This window comes from Amborella trichopoda, chromosome 2, assembly GCF_054954075.1.
Source record: "Amborella trichopoda isolate Santa Cruz 75 chromosome 2, AtrichopodaSantaCruz75HAP2 v2.0, whole genome shotgun sequence".
NCBI classification, from domain to species: Eukaryota; Viridiplantae; Streptophyta; class Magnoliopsida; order Amborellales; family Amborellaceae; genus Amborella; species Amborella trichopoda.
In genome coordinates, this window is record NC_142337.1 from 328,837 (window position 1) to 352,044 (window position 23,208).

Here is a 23,208-nt window from a genome sequence, read left to right on the forward strand (position 1 = left end):
GAAATATATTATTCTAAATTATGAAATCTTTTTTTTTTTTCCGTATATCTCGAGGTCGAAATGATCAATTGTAACATCTTTGACTTTGAAATGCTTTTGAGGTGCACCTTACTTCTACAGTAAAAGATTGACACTTATATAAATTTTTCCCCACTATTATTGTTGTCCAAATTATAAATAACTAAAAAAAGTAATTATCTTATAACTTTTTAAATGACAAAGTTGGCAGTAAAAGTCTCTAAAAAATTATTCCCCTTTCTATATTTTATGTTGGGACAATCAACATCACCTGATCTTTTTTTCAACTATTTAAGATCGGCTACACGAATCTTAGTCCATCATCATGTCTACAAAAAGTCATACCCCCACATATCTTTCTCACTTCTTCTAACCATGTCTTTTTGGGCACACCCTTGCCATTTTTTATTATTTCACTTAAACCAACTCACACCTCCTAACAGATATTGTACTGGGTTTGCACTGCACATGACAAGCCCATCTAATTTTACTTTCTCTCATCTTATCGCATATTGGAGTCATACTTAAGTTTCTCTCAAATGTAATTATTTTGAATTCTATCCCTTCTTGTCTTGCCATTCATTCATTTCAACATCTTTATCTAAGTTACACTCATACTATGGGTATTTTATTTATTAACTGCCCAACATTTTGCCCCATAAAAGCAAAGTTGGTCTCACAACTGTCCTATAGAACTTCCCTTTGAGCTTTATTGGTATATGCAGTAATTGAACTTCCCTTTCAGTTTTATTGGAATATGTGATAATCGCATAAAACTTTGGTTGCACATCTCCACTTCGCCTATCCAACTATAATTCTACATGTGTCGCATTTGTCAATATCACAATTTTCATATCAAAATTATGTTTTTTTTTGTATTTCTAGATCGTCAAATTTTAACTGCTTCTTCGTCTCTACTCCTATTATTACTACAGTTGCATTCTACATACTTTATTTTAATCCAGCTAATTTTGAAACTTTTAGATTCTAGAGCATCCGTTCAAAGTTATAACTGCGGGTCTCCTCGATCAAAACTGTGCTGTCTAGAAATAACATAACGCCGCAGTACTTCATCTTGTAGGTGCCTAGTTAAGTCGTCTATATCTAAGACAAAGATGTGTAAATGTTAATCCCTGATGTAGATCTATTGTCACTAAAAACTCATTTATCTCTCAAATAATTATTTGTATACTAGTCAGCACTCCCTCGTACATATCTCTCACCAAGTCGATATAGTATTTGCATACTCTTTTATTTTCCAAACAACCATCACATTAAGTCTTAAAGTACTCTATTATAAGCTTCCTCTAGATCGATAAAAACCATGTCGAGGTATTTTCTTTTTGCCCTAAACTTCTCAATTAGTTGTTTAAGTAGGAAAATAGCTTCAATTGCTAATTTTCATATCAATTCCTTGCAAATGGCTCTTGATTTTCATATCAGCATTTTCTTTTCAAATTTAAATCGATTAATTTTGCTTTTGGAAAGATATTACCGCAATGTTTAATTTTTCATGTAATAACATGAAAGATTGTCTACAAAAAAACCATTTACCTTTTATACATGGAAGTCACTGTCATTCTTATCCCCTTAAATTTCAACCCCCCGCCCCAAAAGCCATCCGATTTGACATCTAATGGAACCGATTGTGAGCTGTGACCTCCATGTTTGAGGCCCTTATGTCGCACTAGTCCTTTGGCACGATACCAAATATCGAACGCATCTTGGCCAACTCGCAAATATCGGACTACCCTAAATAAAAGGTACAAGAGTTTCAAGAATTGTATAATGCTTTCCAAAAGGAAAATTATTGTATGATCCGCACGGTCATGATAGATCACGCAGATGGCCATTGTGCGCAATCAGATGGGTTGGACACTGGTGGAGCTGGGGGACTACAGAAGGGACATGCAGATAAACTGATGATATTCGTTCTCCCACTCCCACATCACCACCCAAACCATTGACAGGGCAATGATAACAAAATAGGTCATTTTATCATATGACCCCGTGGATCCTATTATAGGCTGTCCCCTAAATGATATGTGAACGAGGTGATTAGCCCGAAACCCCTTCTTCCACCGACTCCAGGAGGATGGCATAGAAGTTTCAGCTTCAATATTTCAATGATTTTTTACGTTATTTTGGCTGCAGGAAGTCACAACTTTGGAAGCACTTCCTGTTTGATAAACACGTGAAGTACAGGAAGCTGCAGCTTCCAGTAAAGTTCTCTATTTCATTGTGCCAATCAACTTCGCTGATCCAAATTACAACATACAAAACAGTTGATCTTTATGGCTATGGGTTAAAACCAGAAAAAAAATTTAAGTCACTGCAAATCAAGCTCTTTCGACACATGTATCAACCTTGAATCAACTTCCCATGGAACAACAGCTTCAGAATCTAATTCACATCACAACAAGAAGTAAAATTTCATCCAATGGTTGTGTCCATGCTCTCATAATCCTCAGCAGGGAACCAATCCAATGTATTCTCTCTCTTAAAAGGCAAAAAGCTTTTGCATGAAGCAATTCTTCCTTCCCTTCACAGAAAGCACCTCAGCCTGCAGAATGACAGATATTTTGACATGAAAGACAAGGAAAACAAAAGAACGTGCATGGACAAAATCGACGACCTTCATTGCTTTATAGAGGTACAGTATTCTTGTAACCATGGTTGATCATAGGTGGCTGCCGTGACAAGCATCAGCCATTAGTAAACAAGAGAACCCGATGTGAATAGCATTGGCACCTCAACTCACACTTACCATAGAATTTGTCATATTTCATCAACATTCCAGCTATCTACTCTCCGAGGCCGTGGTAGCTGATGTGATATGAGTTCCTCCAAGACCTTTATCTATGCTATCGTCCACAGGCAAAGTTTCATTCCCTCTCGAAGCTTCTCTTTTCAGCTTGTAATTATTATATGCTGCTACTCCAGCTATTGCTGAAGATCCAAACAAATGAACATAGATAGATATCAATAATGTATTACTACTTAAACAATTATTCTGAATGGGACACTTACCCAACAAAAATTCTTATGAACGGGACAGATTCATATACATGTGAAAGTTGTGGTTTTGTCAGCCGTGATCCTCCATTTATGACAGTCTACGTGAAAATTACGACATGGGAGCAACACATGCAGATTTATCCGATAGAACAGTGATTAAAAAATTGCCCGCTGAGGTTGAGGCTCACCCAAGTTGGCTAAGATTGGTGGACTGGCAACTTTCGAGGTGAAACCTGCAGACTCACCCTGAGTCGGCAATTTTTTAATCTGATTTTCTTTGTTTAAGAAATACTCAGTCGACTTGGGAATCGTCCAAGAGGACCAAGTGATTCAGGCTCTGGACCCTGGCAAGTCCCAGCCTGAGCTTTCTTAAACACTGAGACATATACAATTGTTTGAGGGGCAGAACATACCAATGCCATAACCTAATAGGTTTATGACTGTCAGCTTGGTGTCAGCAAACAGAAGGGCAGAGAGTAAAACGACCACCCAATCCTTGACAACACCAGCCACACGAATGGTGAGGGCACTCGTATGAGTGATGACCAAGAACACCGAGATGTTGAGTGCAAATGTACAGAGGGAGTTAAGTGACAGTATAATTGGATGAAAGCTCCAGGTTCCAGCAGCGTCCATTTTAGGCTTCTCCAGAAAAATCCAGGGGATCAACAGGCACAGAAAACTGCCAATAGATTAAAAAAGCTACTTGAACAGATGACCAAAGATATTACAGGACTGACAGACAGAGAAGGTGTGTCTTCCTTATACCTGCAAGGACTTACATAATACATTAGAGATATAGGGTTTAACTTGAGCCCCTTCTGTTTCACTAATATCTCCATGAATATGAGCCTCAGGGCTTCTCCGATGACACCACCCATTTGGTAAATCACACCCGCCCAGTTGATATTTATCTCCCCATACGAAGCCACTATGACTCCTCCGCTGATTACTGACATTATGGTGAACATTTTGCAGCTCAGGGTTTCAAGACCAGCTGCTGCTCCTAATAAGAAAACTGCTACTGGCACTGCATATCACATAAAAAGAAAAACTAAGACCTTAAAGTGGTGAGAGTGGAGAAAAGGTTAAGCAAAGTAACGAAATCAACTAGCTGTAGTAGTTGGCTCTGCCACAGTGAAGTACGTACTAATGGCTTTCAGCATTTGTGCAAATGCAACAGATATGTACAAATAGGCTGTGTTCCCCAGCCATAGAGTCATTGCAAACATTGCCCCAATGGGAAAGACTGATGTGGTGTATCTGAAATCCAAGACTAAGCAAACATTAATATCAACAGGTTGATCTCATTTCATTGTCCAAATACAATCAAATTGATCTCAAGAAATTACAACTGCTCCAAAACCATTTAAAAAGCCAATATTTCAAGAGGAAATGTCTCATTCAATTCAACAATCACCAGAATACACCACCAGTTTGTGAAAGACTAACAAAACATAACTAAGCACAGGTGATGGGATCTGTGCACTTTTTCTGACAGTTCGTTATTGTACCAGAAACAAAAATGGGGAAAGAACTTTTTGCTAGTTAAATAGGGCAGATTAGGCTACAAGACTCTTCTTGTAGTGAGGCCACCGCTCATGACCAAGCATCCATTAAGCGTGATAATCTAAGAATATCTGTTTGGATTTCTGAAGGAATTCTTAATTTGAATCAACACAGTCATTCGTTCTGTATACCATTTAAAGGCTCATGGTAAAATGAAATTTGAAAAAAAAAAATTCCTGTTTTTTGTGTGTGAGTGTGTATTTTTTTTTTGGTGGGGCAAGGGGGAATGGGATGGGTTTTGTGTTGAAAGTAATGAGACGACTTGGTAATGTGATGATTATTTAAATCATACTATCTTTTTTCTAGCTTTAAACTCTTAGAAAGGCCTGACTCATGGTGAGACTACCAGGAGAAAAAGCTAACAAATTAGAACAATCGTAGCGCACCTAGCGAGGTGCAACCAAGCACGGGAAACTCAAAAGTCATTGCAAATTTCTAACTCGTTCACCAGGTAAGAACAGCTTCTATCTGATGCAGTTGAGGAAATTTTGGCCAACTTTCCAATGCCAACCCAGCAACAATTAGAAGAAACTTGTCATAAAACCAACAAAAGTTTGGAAAAATGTTGCCAAGAAATCCGAGCAATACCAATTATTTCAAACCAAAAACACTGAAAAAGGAAAATCTGATGGCCTCAAGGAAAATATTTTGAGCAGCTCAAGCTTTTATGGTGTGTACAATTAATAGAGGACTGTGTTCTACTGGAGGAACATATATAACACAAAAGACTTAAACTTTTCCCTAGAATAATCAGGAAATGATTTTTTTTTTTAGTGTTAAGAAAATTTCAAAAGTGTCCCAATCAACATTATTATTATTATTATTATTATTATTATTTGGGTAGTTACTAATATACATTAAACTTAGGATTGAGAGAAATGCTAACCATGATTTGCAATACTTCGAGAAAGCTCAAAAATAGCAAAGTATGCATCCCAAAACTGGGCCTTCCTAGGAAAATATAGTGTGCATGGGTAAAAATGGAGCATCATTGTACTATATTACAATGGGCTTTTTCAGTCTTTACCCATACTGTGAAAAGAGTACAAGGCTACAAGCAAACTGAACTTATATTCGAAGAGAAGATCATCAAAAGGGAAACTGGAAAACATAATAAATCTCAAGAAACAGATCATGTACAACTTTTAGGAAGAAAGTGAAACTTTCACAGGAGAGAATCCTTGGGTTCAACCCATCCAAAAACGAACCTTGAGCAGATATATGTCTGTGCAAGAATGTTGACTGAAGTACTCTAGACAATAAAGGATGCTAAAAATTTATATGCTCCTCTGGAGCGTTCCCTACATTCACTACCTCGGGAAAAACCTATAAAGGAATATTTTAGGACCTGAAATTTTGGGGATGTAACCTCTTTGGGGATGTAACCTCCTGATCCTAACGAAAACCCTCAGAAAAGGAAAAATACCATATGCACTTTATATGTGCCTGAAAAAATAACGTCCTAAGATTGAACATAGACCATCGAAATTTTGGACTATTGGATTTAAATGTTGAGAAACTCAAAGTCCCCCCCCCCCCAAAAAAAAAAAAAAAACAAAAAAACAACAACTAATAATAATACTCATCTAGTGATTCTAAAATGATCCCAAAATTTCGAAATCAAGAAAATCCTTTTAGGCCTTTTGCATAGGGAGCAACCGTACAATTTGCTCCAGCAGGAGAAGGTCAAGAACTCGGCTAATCCGTCTCAGACTCACCCGAGTTACGTGAACTCACTGGCTGCCGAGTCTGGAAACAACGCCATGGGAATCAGACGAGTCTCTTGGGTTCCCATACTTTTCATGTAAACTTTTTTAGGACTCGGCCAAGTCAAGTTGCCCAACTCAAGCTCAAAACCCTAGTGAGTCTTGACATGAGTCCTTGCTTAAAACATCATGCCGGACTGTGCTATAGGTGCCCACAGAGAATAAATAATACAATACCATGCAAACTTAACTATGCACAAACTTTGACAACTCCATAACTCACCCTTTAAACTAATGTGGTGTCAGCATGTATTGATTCGTGAAATGAAAAAAAAAAAAAAAAAGGTGCCACGAATGAGTCATAACTTCTGTGTGAGAGAGAGAAATCATCTCAGCCCAAGGTTTCCATTAAAGAACGCTAATCTAATTCCTAGTAGTTTGTAGTATCATTAGACTTTGAACTAGAAGTGCTATAGAGGCTGTGTTAACATTATCTACATAAATAGGCATGAAACAGCAATTTCCATAACAGGGAAAATACACAATGAAACAATGGTGACACCCAATGCTCAGGTTTTTTGCAAAGGATGAGGATGCCATCACTTTTTTTTTTGGGATACTTATAAGGATGCCATCTCCCATAACAGCACCAGTTAAGAAGGCCAATTTGGTTCAAATGGAAGGTTCTAAATGGGAAAAGGGAAGCCCCAAAAGAACATAGATGGAAATAGTGAAGCGACGTGGTGACCTATGGTCTAACTAAGGGTGTGGCCCTTGATAGAGCGGAATAGCAAAACAGGATTCAAGTAGAATACTTCGGATAAGGCTTGGATAATGATGATGCTGATGATAAGGATGCCACTCTCAAGTCCTGCACATTACTATCTTCTAGTTAAAAATCTAGTATCTTTCACCATGATGAGATAGTAGAAGCCTACGTCACTCATATCAAGTAGAAAACTAGTTCCGACTCTCTGGATGAGACATTTGTGCACCATTGCCAGAATCATGACACATCTTAAAGGGACTTTCACAAAACATACAGCAGGTTACACATTTGTTGGTTAGATATTGCCCCTAACGTGATACCCTACAGTAGATTACATTATATGTGGACCAGTACAAGACATTTTCATAGAAGTCAAATAAAATGCTTAATGGAAAATCAGGTTCCAACAACTCCTTTAAATTAATTGAGTCAAGAACTGAGTCAGCTCAGGCAAGTAAACCTAGTTGACACTCTGTTGAGATAACATAACTGAGTATCGAAGGCCAGCATCGCCATTGAACCCAACCAAATTATGAAAAATGAATAAGAACCAATTATATCAATCACCATTTGATATCACATTTAGCACAATAATAAGATAATTTTGACTGTTTTACATTGATATCACATTTAGCAAGCATTGGAACTCAGGATTCTAGTTATAGAACCAGCCATGAAGGGAAGAAGCCTAGCACAATGAGCACCACAAAGAGGGCAACTTTTTCCTATTATCATATGTAAAAGAATATGATTTGAAATTGCCAGATCAACCATGGAAATAAAAGAGATGCTCAGCATTCAGAACTCAAAAAGTTCATGAGACAGAACACACCAGAAATATCATTTGAAATAACATGATTTCCCCAGAAAATTGTTTCTAAGGATTTGAAGCGTAGACAGAATCCAGTAACCAGGTCCGAAAAGTATCCTACGAATATTGGCATGGCAGAATCAACTCAATCTATAGTCAGCAGACAGTGATCACATCATAATTAGGACAATGTAGTAGATAAAGCAAATTATGAAGATTTAATTCACTCATCATTGTTGAGTTGTACCAGATTATGGCTTCTGTGATTTGCAAAACATTGAACAGAATAAATGCAGTATATTTCTCAAAACAGATTATAAGCAATTTAACAAGAAGCTTCAAATCCGTACCAAATGATTCATTAAGAAGAAATTGCAACAAAGGCCAGCATGAGAAGAAGGTAATATATGCCACTAAATAGATTTCATATATCCAATATCTTCCAAACTCAAAGGAGGAATTCTCACTCATTATGGCCAATTATTGCTGGAAGAGGTGAATAAAGCATATCATACATATAGCAAATAACTTAAAATAAACTAAAAATTTAAGTTTTTTCCAAGCTCACATTTCTGGAGTCATTCCATCCTCAATTTTCACAAGCTGCAATGAAACAACAGCCATGAACATTAATTCCCGCCCGTTAGAGAATAAACTACTATAGATAACTTGTTCAAGAAAATCCATAGCAAAATATTCCAAAAAGGCTTCTAAACAACATGCAAGAAGCTATTTCCTTGTAAAGAATGCGAAGCTATTTACTTCTAAGAAATGCAAATCAATGAAGATAAACAGCTCTGACACACCTTCAAAACTTTAATCACAATGAAACATAACACAGAGGAGAAGAGCATGTGCAGAAGAGTTAACCCGAGAGGGTACGGGAAGTTGATTTGCTTCGACGATAAAATCCACTGTAGAGAGAGAAGAAAAGATCAGTGATTGGTTGAGGAATTAAGTAAAAAAAGAAATCATAAAAAGAGAACATCGGGCATTGAATATCAAACTAAAGAAAAACAGCGAAACACCATTGGAGAAATTAGACCTTAAAACTGAAGTATATAGAGTTTCATGTGCAGAATAGAAGCAATTGCCATCCCTTTTCTGGAGGAAATAAAGCATCATCGTATTCCTTTATCAACATTTCACTTTGTTCTCAACTTTCATACAATATAGAGGCATCATATACAAAAATTGTATTCATGGACAAGAAGCCCTAAAACCAATTTTGGAGAGATGATATGAAATCAGATAGTTTCATCTGGCAAACATTGGATGATTGGAAAGCTCAAAGAGTTATTCCTTCAACTGGTTTTGGTACAGTTCTTGGTTTAAAGCTGTTTCTGCAAAGAAGAATGGAACATCGTACTGCAAAGATATGCAGAGACCCCGCAAAGACCAACACATACACACCCCATACTATAAAGACCCCTGCAAAGACCCTTACTTTTCAAAGTGGCTTAAGCTGCAGTACAAGCTTATATGCATGTGTGTGTGTGTCGTATGTATGCTGTATGCGCGTATGCGTGCAGGTGTATATATTTATGCATATATGTGCATACAAATGTATGTATGGAATGTAAATTTGTAACCTATATATTTACATTTTACAAAATAAAATAAAAAAGAGTATGAGGTCAAGGGGGAGAAAAGAAAACCTCAATCAATAGAGTTCCACTAACTTTTCGCCAGCAAGAGAATTCAGACATGCATCCAGGGAGGCTAATGATATGGCCAAGACCTCCCCTGGCCGGGTGCCCCCCACACCCCCCACATTCTCCTTGTCTTTTATCCCCACCTTGACCCTACCTATTATACTCTCTCGCCCTCTCTCATTCCCCCCTCTTCTCTCTTTCACTATCTCTCCTGCAAATCGAGGCATATATACCTTTGTTTGTTCCTCCTTTTTAGGAACAATCAGATAAACTGGTTCATTTTCCAATGGATATTGTTCAAATAAAAAGAATCTGTAGCTACCAATAAGCTTGGCAAGGGTCTTGAGGACCTCCAAAAAGAAATCTATAAAAAAGTCCCTCACCTAGACAGCCGTTTACTTTTTTGATACCACTGAGATTATGTTAATCGAGAACTCTCAAGTGGCTTTTCCCCCATGACTTGTAATGAAGTTTAATCATTCATTTACAAACTACGCTCTCTAGTCTACGGCCAAAGAACTCTCCACGAGTAAGAACCCAAAGCATTACCACATCCCCACTGCAATTCCAATGTTCAAACCATCTATATAGCAACCCTATAAGAACTTTTCTTTTCTCTCCATCCAAGCACCCTAATAAATATCTAGATGGCAAATTTTCTATTAGTTCTGCAGAGCCTCACTCAGGAAACTTGAAATTTCTCTACCAGACATGAGCTTTATCATAAACCCAGGCATCATCTTCAGTTAAGTTTGAGGAAGAAATCCTAAATCCCACCTGCACCATTTTCTCCTCCAACTCCCAGCACAAAATATGCCTTGGGACGTTGAGATTCTCTTCAGCAAAGATGGTCCAAAATATCACAGTAACTACATTCACATCAAGGAGCATAGATGAACAGATGGGAGGGAGGGGGCACTCCATCCCTCTGATATAGTAAGGTCCCAATGCGCGTAGCTTGTGCTGCTTAGGTGTCAGGTTTCGGTGGTGTAAAGCTCAATTCAAAAATCTCTCCAATATCTATGACCCCCTTTTTTTATTATTGAGATTTGTGATCCATATGTCTATGGATTTTATCTAATTCAGGTTTCTTCAGCACCAAATCATGGTCAAAGTTAGGCCATCGTACTATAATTGAAATAATTCTACCTCATCTTGGAGATGGCATAAAGATGGAAAGAATAGATCAAGCTCTAGCGCAACCCAACCCTTTCATCAAAAGGAATTGGAATAGACCCAAGATCTATGAACATAAGATGAAGGCTAATCAGATTGTAAATATTTAAGACCATGCTAATTATATCCAGCTAGCCCCTTCAGGTGACATATGAACAACCTAAGCAATTCGTGACCACCACTTAAAACATTGGGGTGATCTTTCCAGGTGCTACAAGCAAAACCAACTATGAACCATGAACATTTAGGGATTCATTCTGATTGCAAGAAAAACTTCTCCAAATAAGAAGTGATCATAATAATGAAGTGAATTGGATGTCCTAGATCTTGCATCCATCTATCTGACAAACTGGAGACATGAAAGATGTGGTGACCAAAGACAAATACAGAATGTGGTAACTAGGGAAGAGTGTCATCATTCTTTTAAGTCTTAAATTCGTTAGAACAAAGAGAAACTCTCTCCAGTTTATCTATCAAACTCAGAGTCCTATAATTGCACAAATACAACACTCAGGTAAGCGATTCACGGATCAAGTATCCATTAAGTTATATTCTAATCCAATTTTAGCGCAAGTTAACAACAACAACAAAATAATAACAAGAACGTGTGGTTGCTGCATTATAGAACATATTGCAGCTTTCGAGTAGCTCGTCCCATATTTTTATGGGAATCTCACATTTCACTAAATCTGACCCGTGATGTCAAATGGATTGAGATCTGAGCTGGTTCTCGGATCTTCAAGTATAGTACTCTTCTAATGAAGATCAGGCGAAAAGAAGCAGTGCAGCGGCAAAGACGAAGCAAAAATTATAAGGGCAGAAACTAATGAAGGATAGCTACATAAGAAACTTCAACTGAAATCTTGAGGTTTTAAGCCCTCCTCCATTAGTGCCAAAATCAAAGGTAAGCAATTACTTGCAGAGAGGGATAGGAAATAACAAGAATGATGATAACAATAAAGGAAGAAATTAATAATAAGGAAAGAAAGAAAGAGAGTAATTAAGAATGTAGGCAAGTACCTTGTTGAAGAAGATCTGGCCACTGGATAGGGCAATGTAGATAAACAGATAGGCATACGTGCGTATGCTCTTCTGCTGCACCATTTTGTTTCCCTTCTGGATTCAGGGGCACAAAAGACTCACTATTTCTTTCTTGACTCAGTTACTTGATACTGTGTTGAAGAGAGCTCTAGTTTCTCAGATGAAACAGAATATAAATGGGATTCCGATATCAAAATATAAATCGAATGCAATCTTAATGAGGAGGAAGAAGAAGAAGAGTGTTCTTGGGTAGGAGTAGTAGCGTACTGACTCTGCTCCACCGCCGCTTCAAACTCTCTGAGAATCGGAATCCGTGTGATCGATCCTGAGTCCTGAACCACGAAAGGGCAAAGCGCCACCGCTAACTGGTGGACCGGACGGACAATTTTGGTGGGTCGACCGATGCAAACTATTCAAGTGCGGCCCCCCTTCCAAACTTTCCCGCCAAACAGGCCTGCGGCCCTATAAAAGTAAGTAAAGCCTCAGCTCTTAACTCATCGAAAATTGAAATTCAAGCATTCGAAAACCTTTTCATTGACCATCTAGGCTTGAACATTATGGTTGTATAAAAAAATAGGATTTTAAGTTTTAAAAATCGTGCATATTATATCAAATTATCTAGACCGTCTATTTAATACAAAAAATAAGTGTTCATAGATCCACAAGATCTATTCATTTTTTAAGTTTCAAAACTTATTGATTTTCATTGCCAAAAGTGCTTTCCAGACAAATATTTTAGCTAAGGCTTTATTTTGCTTGCATAAAGCCTACACATTATAGAAACTTCATCAAAAAAACAAAAAAGTTTATATAAGATATGATGCACGCCAAAAGAAAAAAAGTTGTTCGAATACTAAAAAATCCCCAATTGATTTTCTCAACATCGAGACGTATGGATATAGGAAAGAAAATGAATTTTCTAATTTATAAAAGTGGTCTAGTTTTTTAGAAGGAAAAACTTTTTATAGAGCGAAGTTGTTTTGATGCCCAAATATCCTCTAACATCCTTAAATTGAGCCCACCTCTAAAATTTCACAAGAAGATGTTTTGATGCCCAAATATCTTCAAATTGATCCTCTCAGCATCAAGATGTATAAACATGAGAACAAAATGGATTTGAAGTTTTGAAAATAGTGCATCTCGTAACACATTTTTGGACCGTCAATTTCAAGATTTTTAAGTTTTCATAGATCTACTGGATCTACATTATTTTTTAATCTTAAAATTTTATAATTAAAATAAAAATGTATTTTAAGGCTATCGCATAGATTTTCAATATTAAAATTATATTTCTCGACATTATTTGAAGGTGGGCTCTACTTTGATTGTTTAGAGACAAACTGCACCTTTTTAGAATGGAATAAGTTTATATAAGGTGTCAACCTTATACGGTACACCTAAAAAACCCATTAGAGAAAGGTTGTTCCTATGTTGGAAAATCCTCAAAACGATCGTTTCAAATTCGAGATTCATAGGAAAAAAAAAAAAAAAAATTCTAGTCCTAAAAAGAAAACATCTTCTAACACATTATCTGGACCATCTATTTTCAAGATTTTCAACTGTTTATAGATCTGCTTGATTGTCGCCATTTCTGAAACTTTAAATTTCATAATTGTGGGCAATAATAGATTTTCATATCATTGCAACGCTTCCAGCATAGTTTTGAGGTGCACCTTACTTCAATAGTATGAGGTTGACACCTCATACAAACTTCACCCTTTTATAGCCATCCATTTTTAAGGTTTTCAAGTTTTTACATATTTGTTCAGATTTGCATCATTTTTAAAGTTCTGAATTTCAGTGAAAATATTATTGGGACATCATTTAAAATTTAAACACCAAAATTACGCACCGTTCATCAAGGATTTCGAGGTGTGCTTTCCTTTGGACATCTTATGCAAACCACACCTTTTAAAAATGGTTTGGGATCTTTAAGAGGTCAATGATCTAGACCACCATGACTATGAATTTGAAAATTATGTTTAAATTTTAAAATAGATCATTAAAATAGATCATTCTTACCATTTTTTAGTTTAGTTTAATTTTTAAATATTTTATTTTAAGACATTTTATTTTAGATTTATAATTATGGTGGTCTAGATTATGCCATATGAAATTTTAGAACTAAAATCTATATGTGGGGTTGATTTTTTTGAAGGGGAAGCACATGAATGTTGATATATGAAAATTTTACCATTTACTTGATGGGCAGGCTTTTGATATATACTATTCAAATGCAATATCCTTCATAAAAATTCATTTAAGATATGGATTTTGGACCGAAAGTTTTACAGCTTTATAAACTCAACCGCCACCATCTTGGATCTAGAAAACATACAACAAATTAATTACTAGTTTAAACTCTGCTTTTGGATTGTGTATTTTTTGGGTGAGGTCTCTACAAGGTTGCCTCCTTATACTGTAGAAATAAGGCTTGCTTATAAAATTTGTTTGGATATGTCATTTCAGTGTCCAAAACGTTACGATGCTAAAAATTTAGTTTCATCGTCAATTATACCATTTAAAAATGGAGAAAGTTTACATAAGGTTACAACCTTAAAATGTTGAATTACAAATGCATCTAAAAAATCCATTAGAAAATGTTGTTTTAATGTTAAAAAACATCTAATTGATCATCTTGACATCGAGATGTATGAATATGAAAAAAAAAAAAAAAATTGATTTTGAGTCCCATAAATAGTGCATCTTGCAATACATTATCTAAACCATCCATTTTCAAGATTTTCATATTTTATAGATCTACTTGATTTCAACTATTTTTGGAGTTTAAAATATTATAATAATATATGAAAATAGATTTTGAGATAATCTTAAATTTTTGTTTACCATAATTACATGTCATGATAAAATTTGGAGATGCACCTTAATTGGATTGTTTAAGGTTGTAACCTCATAAAAAACGCACCCTTTAAAAATTTCAAAAATTGCATACATAGAGCAAGTTAAGAAACACTTGAAAATATTGAAAATAGATGGTCAAAATAACTTGTTACAAGATGCACTATTTTTTGGACTTGAAATTCTGTTGTTTTCTTCATGTCCATTCATCTCGATGTCAAGATGGTGACTTGGTGGGCTCTCCCACGATGGAACACTCTCCTCTGTAGGATTTTTGAGGTGCACCTTATTTCAACAGTATAAGGTTGCAACCTCATATAAACTTTTTCCTTATTTTTATTCTTTGCATGTATAATCTATACTGTTTTTTAAGCCGCAAATTTATCACTTAAGATACTAAAGCTACCTCTGAGATGGTTTCTTTCGAGGGGATGGCGTTTTAATGAAACCTCATTTGAACTTTCTGCTTTACTAATTTGATGGGGGTTCTTTAGTGAATCGCTCTTGTAACTATTCAAATGCATTTAAATGTCGTCTCCTTCAAATTTGGACCTAAAATTTCAAAGGCCGGAAGGATCAACCACGGTGATTATGATTTATGAATTTGGAAAAAAATGGATTTGGAACTTTTATTATAGGGCATCTTGATCTTTGTTTTTTGAACTGCTCATTTGAATCCCTTGTAGTTTAATAGATATGCACTGCTTTTTGAACGGAAAAATAGCAGATCTAGAATGGAAATGCAGATTGAGATGCTCAAGATGTATTTCAAATCATTTATCCATCTCTAATATGGATTTTCAAAAGTGGGACCACATAACCCAAATATCTACTTCAGTAATAATGGAATTATAGGTTATCCACCATCTAAAGTGTTAAGACTACTCCCTTTCATGGAGTATTTTAACATTCTCAATATTTTTAGGACGCGGTTAGCATGCGGGCAGCCCGCATATTGTAGAAATGCAGGTTTGGCAATAAATATATTTTTAGTTATAATTTGATCCTAATTTTTAGAGAATATACAATCTTTAACATGGAGATCATGTATATATATATAAAAAAAAAGATTGAAAATTAGAAATAATAATTATATTAAAAAAACATTTGGACCGTTAGTTGCAATTTTTTTTATACGGACCAACTATTTGCATCAATTTATAAGATGGATGCTTTATACCTATGGACTGCATATTGTAGAAATGCAGTCCAGCCCGCATGAAACAATTTTCCTTCAAATAAATGAGAGTATTAAAATAAGGAATATGTCTTTTTTAAATAAGTTTATTTGAAGGAAAATTGTTTCAAGTGGGTTGGACCGTATATCTACAATATGCGGTCCATAGGTACAAAGCATCCATCTTAAAGATGGATGCAAATAGGTGGTCCATCTAAAAACAAGTCTAACTAACGGTCCAATTTTTTTCTTAATATAATTAGAGTAATGATCCAATGAAACCCTCCCACACCTATGTGTGTAGGACCCTAAAGGATCATCATTAAACTTTGCACAAATCTCTAAAAAGTCAAGTCTCACACCATGTGATAACTTTTCTAGAGATCTGTGCCAAATTTATGGTGATCCTTTGGGGTCCTGCACACATAGGTATGGGAGGGTCTCATACGATCATTACTCATATAATTATTATTTGTAGTTTAAAAAAAAAAAAAATTTAATATTCATGATCTCCATGTTAAATATTATATATTCTATAAAAATCAGGATCAAATTATATTTTAAAAATATATTTATTGCTAAGCCCGCATAGTAACCATGTCCTTATTTGTAAATAGGTAAATCATTGTAGTATATTGTTATTTTACTCCCTTGGGTAAAACTCAAACTCTAGGATCCCAAATTAAGCAGATATAACTTCTTCAACATATATATATAGAAAAATGTTGAAATTAGCCCACTAGCTCATATGAACATATGAGTCTAACAACCCAAGTTGAATCTGGGCCGATCTGACGGTCGTGACCTATATATGGAAAAACCTAAAAAATGGCTATAGGCGAAATGCTACGGTGTTTCGCCTCCGTCACAGACTTGCTATGTCCATGGCGGTTTATTGAAGAGACCTGCAGAGGACGACGCCATCTGTCATGGTTCCGCATAAAATTTTTAAGTGCCATGGACATGATAGGTCAATGGGGGTCAAAAAATGCATGCCGTCCGATTTTTTCGAATGGTGATTGGCCTATGGGCGAAATCATTGTAGCATTTCGCCCATAGGCATTGTGTAGATGCTTTCTATATATGTATAGAATGTGTCAATATTGGAAAAAGACCTTCAAATTTCTCAAGATTCCACAAAAATAAAATTTTTAAAACTTTGTGACTCGTTTCAAACCATATATCTAATGAGCGGGAATGATTGTGGCCGCCATGTACAAAAATAAAAATAAAATGGTATCAATATAGACAATCCCTTTAAAAAAGAAGAGGTTTTTAGCAGGCTGTGTTTCAATGGGAGGCTTACTGACTGTGATACCAATATCTTAATTTCATTGCATAAAAGCCCCAATCGAGAACATTAATCGGAGATTGGGAGTGTTGAAAAACTGAATTTTTTTTAAATTATTTTTCATCCCGTTACTGTTTTTCATTTTTCTCTTGAAATTAACTTCTTACAAACTGTTAATTACGAATGACAGAAAATGTAGGAGCAGCTTGGTTGTTCCTTTGAGAAGGCCCTTCCTTCCTTCTTGCTTAGTTTCCTCATGCTTTTGATTTGATACTTGTTTTATGTCCTCTCGCATGCAATTTCTGGGCCCTATTTGCATTTCAGTGTATGAGAAGTTATGGGAAACAATATATTACAGTATCTCTGATTTACTCTTATGCGTGTTCCTTTTTCGAACCTTATGACCCCGTCCAACTATAGATCCACCTCCATTCTGCACTGCTGCTGAGTCGTCGGACTTATCCACCAAGGGATTCGTGAAATTTCAGTTTTTCACGTTGCTTTTCACAAGCCTGTGCGAAGTCGCATTTGGCCCGGTTCCATTTGTTATTGTGTACCCAATAAAATATTATACAGGTCTGACCTGAGAACACCACCAGAAGGGGAGGCTTTTAGAAAAATAATACATGAAATAGGGAGGGAGGGGGTATTTTAATGAGGGCTTTAGATTTAAAAAGAACTATGATATGGTCAAGGGCATAATGATGGGCGAAGGAAATGATGCAAGGGAGACTCGTGGGCTAGTTTTATGAAATGTCAAGGAGCAAGATCATGGAAGTCATAAATCTTGATGACGGCTAAATGTGAACATGGGTGGATGAGAGTATTGTGGGTAGACAAAGTCTAAAATAAAATTCTTGAACTTTGTGATACATCTCTAGCTGTCAAGTTCTACGTTTAAGCGCTAGGATGGATCGTGACATTTATGTACTAAAAATAAAGGGTGCAGTTCCTATAGAGGCGAGACTCAAAACAATTCAATTAGAGCCCACCTTCAAATAGTGTCAAGAAATGTGGTTTCAATATTGTAAGTTTTTGTTTTTTATTTTTGTTTTTTCTGTTATTTTTCTTCATTTGTTTTTATCCCCACCCAACCCTAACAGGGCGGTCAGGCCTATAGGGACAGGGCTAGGGCCAAGGTTGGCCTACCCCGTTTCCACGCTTAACTTTATGGAAATGCTCCATTGTGGATGGTGTATTATGATTTTCTTTAAAATTAGTTTAGAACTATGCTGGCAGGTGTGTCATGCCACGCGCTACCATTCACTAGTGCAGCTCCAAAAATAGGACCCTAATTATTAGCAAAATGTTGCTAATGGTAGGTTATTGTGATAAAAGGAAAAAATATTTCTATTAGCTAAAAAAAAAAAAAAATTGGTGGTGGGTGATTATGACTAGGTGCGGCAATGGACCCAACTATTCCCAAGACTCAACGGGTATACCCAACCTGGATCTAGGTCCAGTTGCCACCCCTAATTATGACCAATCTATATGGCCAATAAAAATAGGTCCCGCCAACAAATTTTGCTAAATATCACTGTATTCCAGATATATGATGATCGGAAGTGATTGTAACTTTTATGTACCAAAATAATCTAACATTACACAACACATAAATGTATATAACGTATCTAAGCTAAATTCCTTAATGAGAGAGAGCTGGCGTGCATACGTACAAAATGAGCAAACTTGGTTTTCCATGACTACGCAATAGCCGTGTCTGACCATCTTTCTATTGATCACACGGCTGGCTAATTCCTTGGAGTAAAGTTTTATAATAATGATTTTTCAGGCTCTTTGTCCTCATCACAAGGAGCACAAATTGTGCACAATCATCTATCTTCTTGGAAGCAGGTAAAACCCGTGATTCACCATCCATCTTTCTCTACTTCCAGAATGCTCGGGCTCCGGACTTAAATCCATTTGAAAAAACAGGTCTGAATTACATAACACAAAAAGTCTTCTCCACCGATTTACACAACACAGAAAGTGGTGGTGTATTACTTTATAGAAAATATCACCAATGCATTCGTTAAGACGGCTGTAAAGTTCGTACACATGTTTGAATTTTGTCAAAAAGGTTCACTTCTAAACTTCTAATGTTGGAACCCTCGCAATAATTTAAAAATAGGGAACATGACAAAAACCTCTAAAAAAAATAAAAAATTATATGCAACCTCTCTCAACCAATTTTTTTTATTTTATGGCAATTTTTATCATAAAACTAACTTTTATAACAAATAGCCCAAAAAACCATAGTTCCTTGAATTTACATGATGGCATTGGATGAAAACATGGTTCGACATTAGATGCTTTCGGTCCAGCACTTCCAACTCTCGGTCTTGCGGTATTTATTGTCAAACTGGCTATTATGTGTTGCGGTCCGGCTGTTGGTCCAGCATTGTCGTCGATCCGACAATTTAAACAGCAATCTGACAGGAGGTGCACTTTATCCAGCATAGTATATTGGTGGTATGGCAGAAGATGTTGTCGATTTGGCAACGTTATATGGTGGTCCAACAGCAAGCGTATTGATCTCAATCCAACAAGTGAAATTGTGCTATGGCAATACGTACCGTTCATTTAGCACATTTTTGTCGCGGTCCAACAATAAGCCTACTGGCATGAGACTGTTCTTATGACATGGGTACTGGTTGGTCTAGCAGGAATATGTGCTAAACCGTTTTTTATTATCGAGCTTCCTACAGAGATGTGACACTGTCATGTACGGACAAGATTTTGGAAAAGAGAGGGAAGGGAGGGGTTATTTACTCAAAAAGTTAGTTTTGGGATAAAAGTTGCGATAAAAAAAATGGTTGGGGGAGATTGTCTAGAAAGTCTTATGAATGAGGGGTTTTATAATTTTCTCTTAAAATTTCATGTTCGATCTTAATTATAAAATTTTTAATGTTAAAAGCAGTGCCAATCAAGCAAATCTATCTAGATAATTTGTTACAAGATGCATTATTTTTAAGATTACAAATTCTTTTTTTTTCTTGTATACCTACCTCTTAAGGTTGAAATAATCAATTTGAAGGTTTTTCAATTCTGAAACGCTCTTTTTTATTGGATTTTTGAGGAAGTGCATATAAACTTTCCTCCTTTAGATAGAGCGGCAAGATACTAACTTTTTTACACGACAATTCAATCTAGAATCATGAGTTATTTTCAAAGTGTATTTTGAGTTGTGCAGCTGGATATAGTCCGACGATATGTGTGGCATGAGTTATTTCATGCACCTCTAAAGTATATATGCACTTCCTATTTATTCAAAGTTGGTCACTGGATTGGGCAAGTCATATTTTCAAAATCTAATATTCTAAAAAATAACTTGAGCTGGTGTTTTACGCAAGGGAACAAATGGACATTTAGCTATAGTGGCAGTTTGCATGGTGTACAAGACACATATGCACCAACAATTTTTTGCAGTATTTTGTTTATGGCTCATTATCATCTAAAGCCGGTCGTAATTGTATAATAATCTTTAGCTTTTTATATTGCTTCTTCAAATTGGATTCACTTTAAAATTTGAGGGTGTATGATTGCACCTAAAAATAAAATATATAATAAATATTTCAAATAGTAAAAATAAACAAAATTCCCCTATAAATACTTCAATTATATTTTTGTTATTTTATTCAAAATTTATTTTTTAATATATTTTTGGTTGCATGATGGTTAGAGTTACAAACACCCCAATTTTGAGGTGAATTTGATTTGTAGAGAAAATAAAATTATGATACTATCAGACGACTATGGCTAACCGTGAAGTGTTTTGCTCATGGGTGTTTGAAAATATATAAAAAGAAAAAGAAAAAGAATAGATAATACGGCAATCTTACATTCACAGGTAAAGCTACAAAAATTTATACCATCTATTTTAGTTACCAATTTCGCAAAATTTTGGATTATTTTTCATGGTTTGAAAATCATTAAATAAAAGAATGTCGGGAATCTTTGCTATGTGGAGGGAATTTATTTGAATGTAATCAAATGGTGCAATAAAGAGCAATGCGTGCTTTGATAGTTGAGATCAATCTGGCTTCAAGTTATGGATTTGGTGGCTTCCTTGACCGTGCTAATGATATAGCGGATTCGCTTGCCAAGAAGGGTATGGCTTTATCGTCGATTGCTACCTCTGAAAAAAAAAACAAAACAGGCAGGACCCGTCTTCCCGATTGAATTACCAAAAAAAAAAAAAAACTTCACAAATGAAATTTTGGATATTGTAGAAAAAAATAAAAAATAAAAACATAAATAAATATATATATAAAAAAAAGTTAGGACAAGCTAGATTTAACGTCATCTTAAAAAAAAGTACTCATTTTTGACATTGACTTAAAAGAGGGTCTGAAAAATATAACTGACATACAACACAGGAAAAGTCGAGTGACAATCATTCTTTTCCAAGAAGCCTATCAGTCCACGCAATGACATTACATAGGTGGTGACTTTGGTACCTCGCATTGTCCCATTTTTATTTGGAAAGGCATCCCAACCCCTTTTCATTAATCAATGCTAGTCACTAGTCCAATCCCTTAACCAATGAACTTTGACTGCAACTTCTTCCATTGCAAAGAGACCCTTTAATAATGCAGGGGCATGTGTAGAGCTCTTGTATGGCCCTTGGGGCATTTTGGAGGCAAGTGCCTCTATATGTTAGAAGGTGATGCCCATTGGGGCATTTGTGGAGGTAAGTGCCTCTATATGTTGAAGGTCATAGCCATATATACACACTAACAACAATAGAGAAAAGGGGTGTTAAGTGTATAGTTATCAAGACTAGACCGAACTCGGTGGTCCGATGGGTTGAATCGTCCATTGGTGCTTTAGTTGGATTTGGTAAAAATCAGATAAAATTAATGCTTGATTGGCTTTGTCTAGTTTGGCTTTTTAATTTCAACAAGTTAGACCGGCCAGATATGGTTTGATATTGTTTTTAATATATTTCATATTTTAAATAATTAATTTAATTATTTATATTTATGAAATTCAATCTAAGAACATTTCAAAAAACATAGAGTAGGAAAAATTGAAAGTTATATATGTAGGCACCCTATTTTTGAATTGGCTAACTTTCCCTATTGTTCCTATTTTTAAAATTTTTAAATCCCTAAAATTGCATTAAAAATGTCAACTAGACCCCAAGGGACCATCTCACCCAAATAAACCATAGGTCACCCCTTCTATAGTACATAGTCCTTTGGACCACGGTCCCAACCTTTTAGTCCTTTGGACCATGGTCCCAACCTTCAAAAAATATTAGAGAATCTCCAAAATAATCCTAAAACACTAGGAAACTATCTTAAATTCTAGAAAGTCATCCTAAACACTAGAAAGTATGAAAACCAACTTAGGATAGAAGCGTTCGAGATAAATTCGAAGAAGAAAATACGAATTTGAATCAATATCAAGAAGATCAACAAAATCCTGAAAAATTAGCAAACCATAAACGCCACGGTTTTGGACCATAGAGCTTGACATGCCATGGTACGTGGCGTCTAATATGTAGATCCATGAAACCTTGAAAAATCAGCTCTCACATATCTAAGAACCCTAGTCACCACTGTTCGTGGCGTCTAGGTCAGAAACCCCTAAACGCCATATAATGTGGCATTTGAACCTGTCTGACTAGTTAACTCAATTTTTTTGTTGGAATCCAACATGAATCATTCCCAACCGACTTAGAACCAACTTTTAAAGCCTATAAATTTTTTTATTTTGGGTCATTTAATGAAATAACACCTAGTTTATCTAAAAAACCTAATACTCAAAGAAAAGTTAGAAGTTTAGAAGCCTCATCTTTTAGGCCTAAACCCTAGTTTTCTAAACCCCAAAGTCGAGAGAACAGACCTCACCCCAGGTCATCTAAACACTAGATCGTAGAAGACATAACACTAGATCGTAGAAGACATAACACTAGATCTAAGCTACAAAACTTTTAATTCAATGTTAATGTCTAACAACCGTCCACAATCAATATTTCCAGCAAATATCATAGGAGAATTCAACTAAGTTAAAAAGAGAAATAAAAGGCACGAGGTGTAAACAATCCGCAATCCTGATACGGGCGCACCACCAACTCAAGCATCTTGGGCCAACTAGCTCGAGCAAGTAA

At 35.8% G+C, this 23,208-nt stretch overlaps 1 protein-coding gene across 8 annotated transcripts; it reads right to left on the bottom strand.

The window, feature by feature from the left end:
* Positions 1-2,200: 2,200 nt before the first annotated feature.
* Positions 2,201-12,123, bottom strand: LOC18427327 (Nucleotide/sugar transporter family protein). Of its 8 annotated transcripts, none has more exons than XR_016048341.1 (9): positions 12,031-12,123; positions 11,743-11,894; positions 8,698-8,805; positions 8,460-8,494; positions 4,187-4,299; positions 3,819-4,066; positions 3,450-3,718; positions 2,786-2,967; positions 2,201-2,581 (listed from the first exon to the last, which is right to left on the bottom strand). XR_016048341.1 is itself a non-coding variant. In XM_020663047.2 (9 exons), the coding sequence occupies exons 2-8, from the start codon at positions 11,824-11,826 to the stop codon at positions 2,819-2,821; spliced, it is 1,020 nt and encodes a 339-aa protein (XP_020518706.2). In that variant the 5' UTR covers positions 11,827-11,894; positions 12,031-12,123; the 3' UTR covers positions 2,201-2,581; positions 2,786-2,818. The 8 variants fall into 8 exon arrangements, 5 of the variants coding, with proteins under 5 accessions (XP_020518706.2, XP_006836443.2, XP_088712849.1 ...); XM_020663047.2 differs by having other exon boundaries at positions 3,805-4,066; XR_016048338.1 differs by having other exon boundaries at positions 11,743-12,123.
* Positions 12,124-23,208: the final 11,085 nt, after the last annotated feature.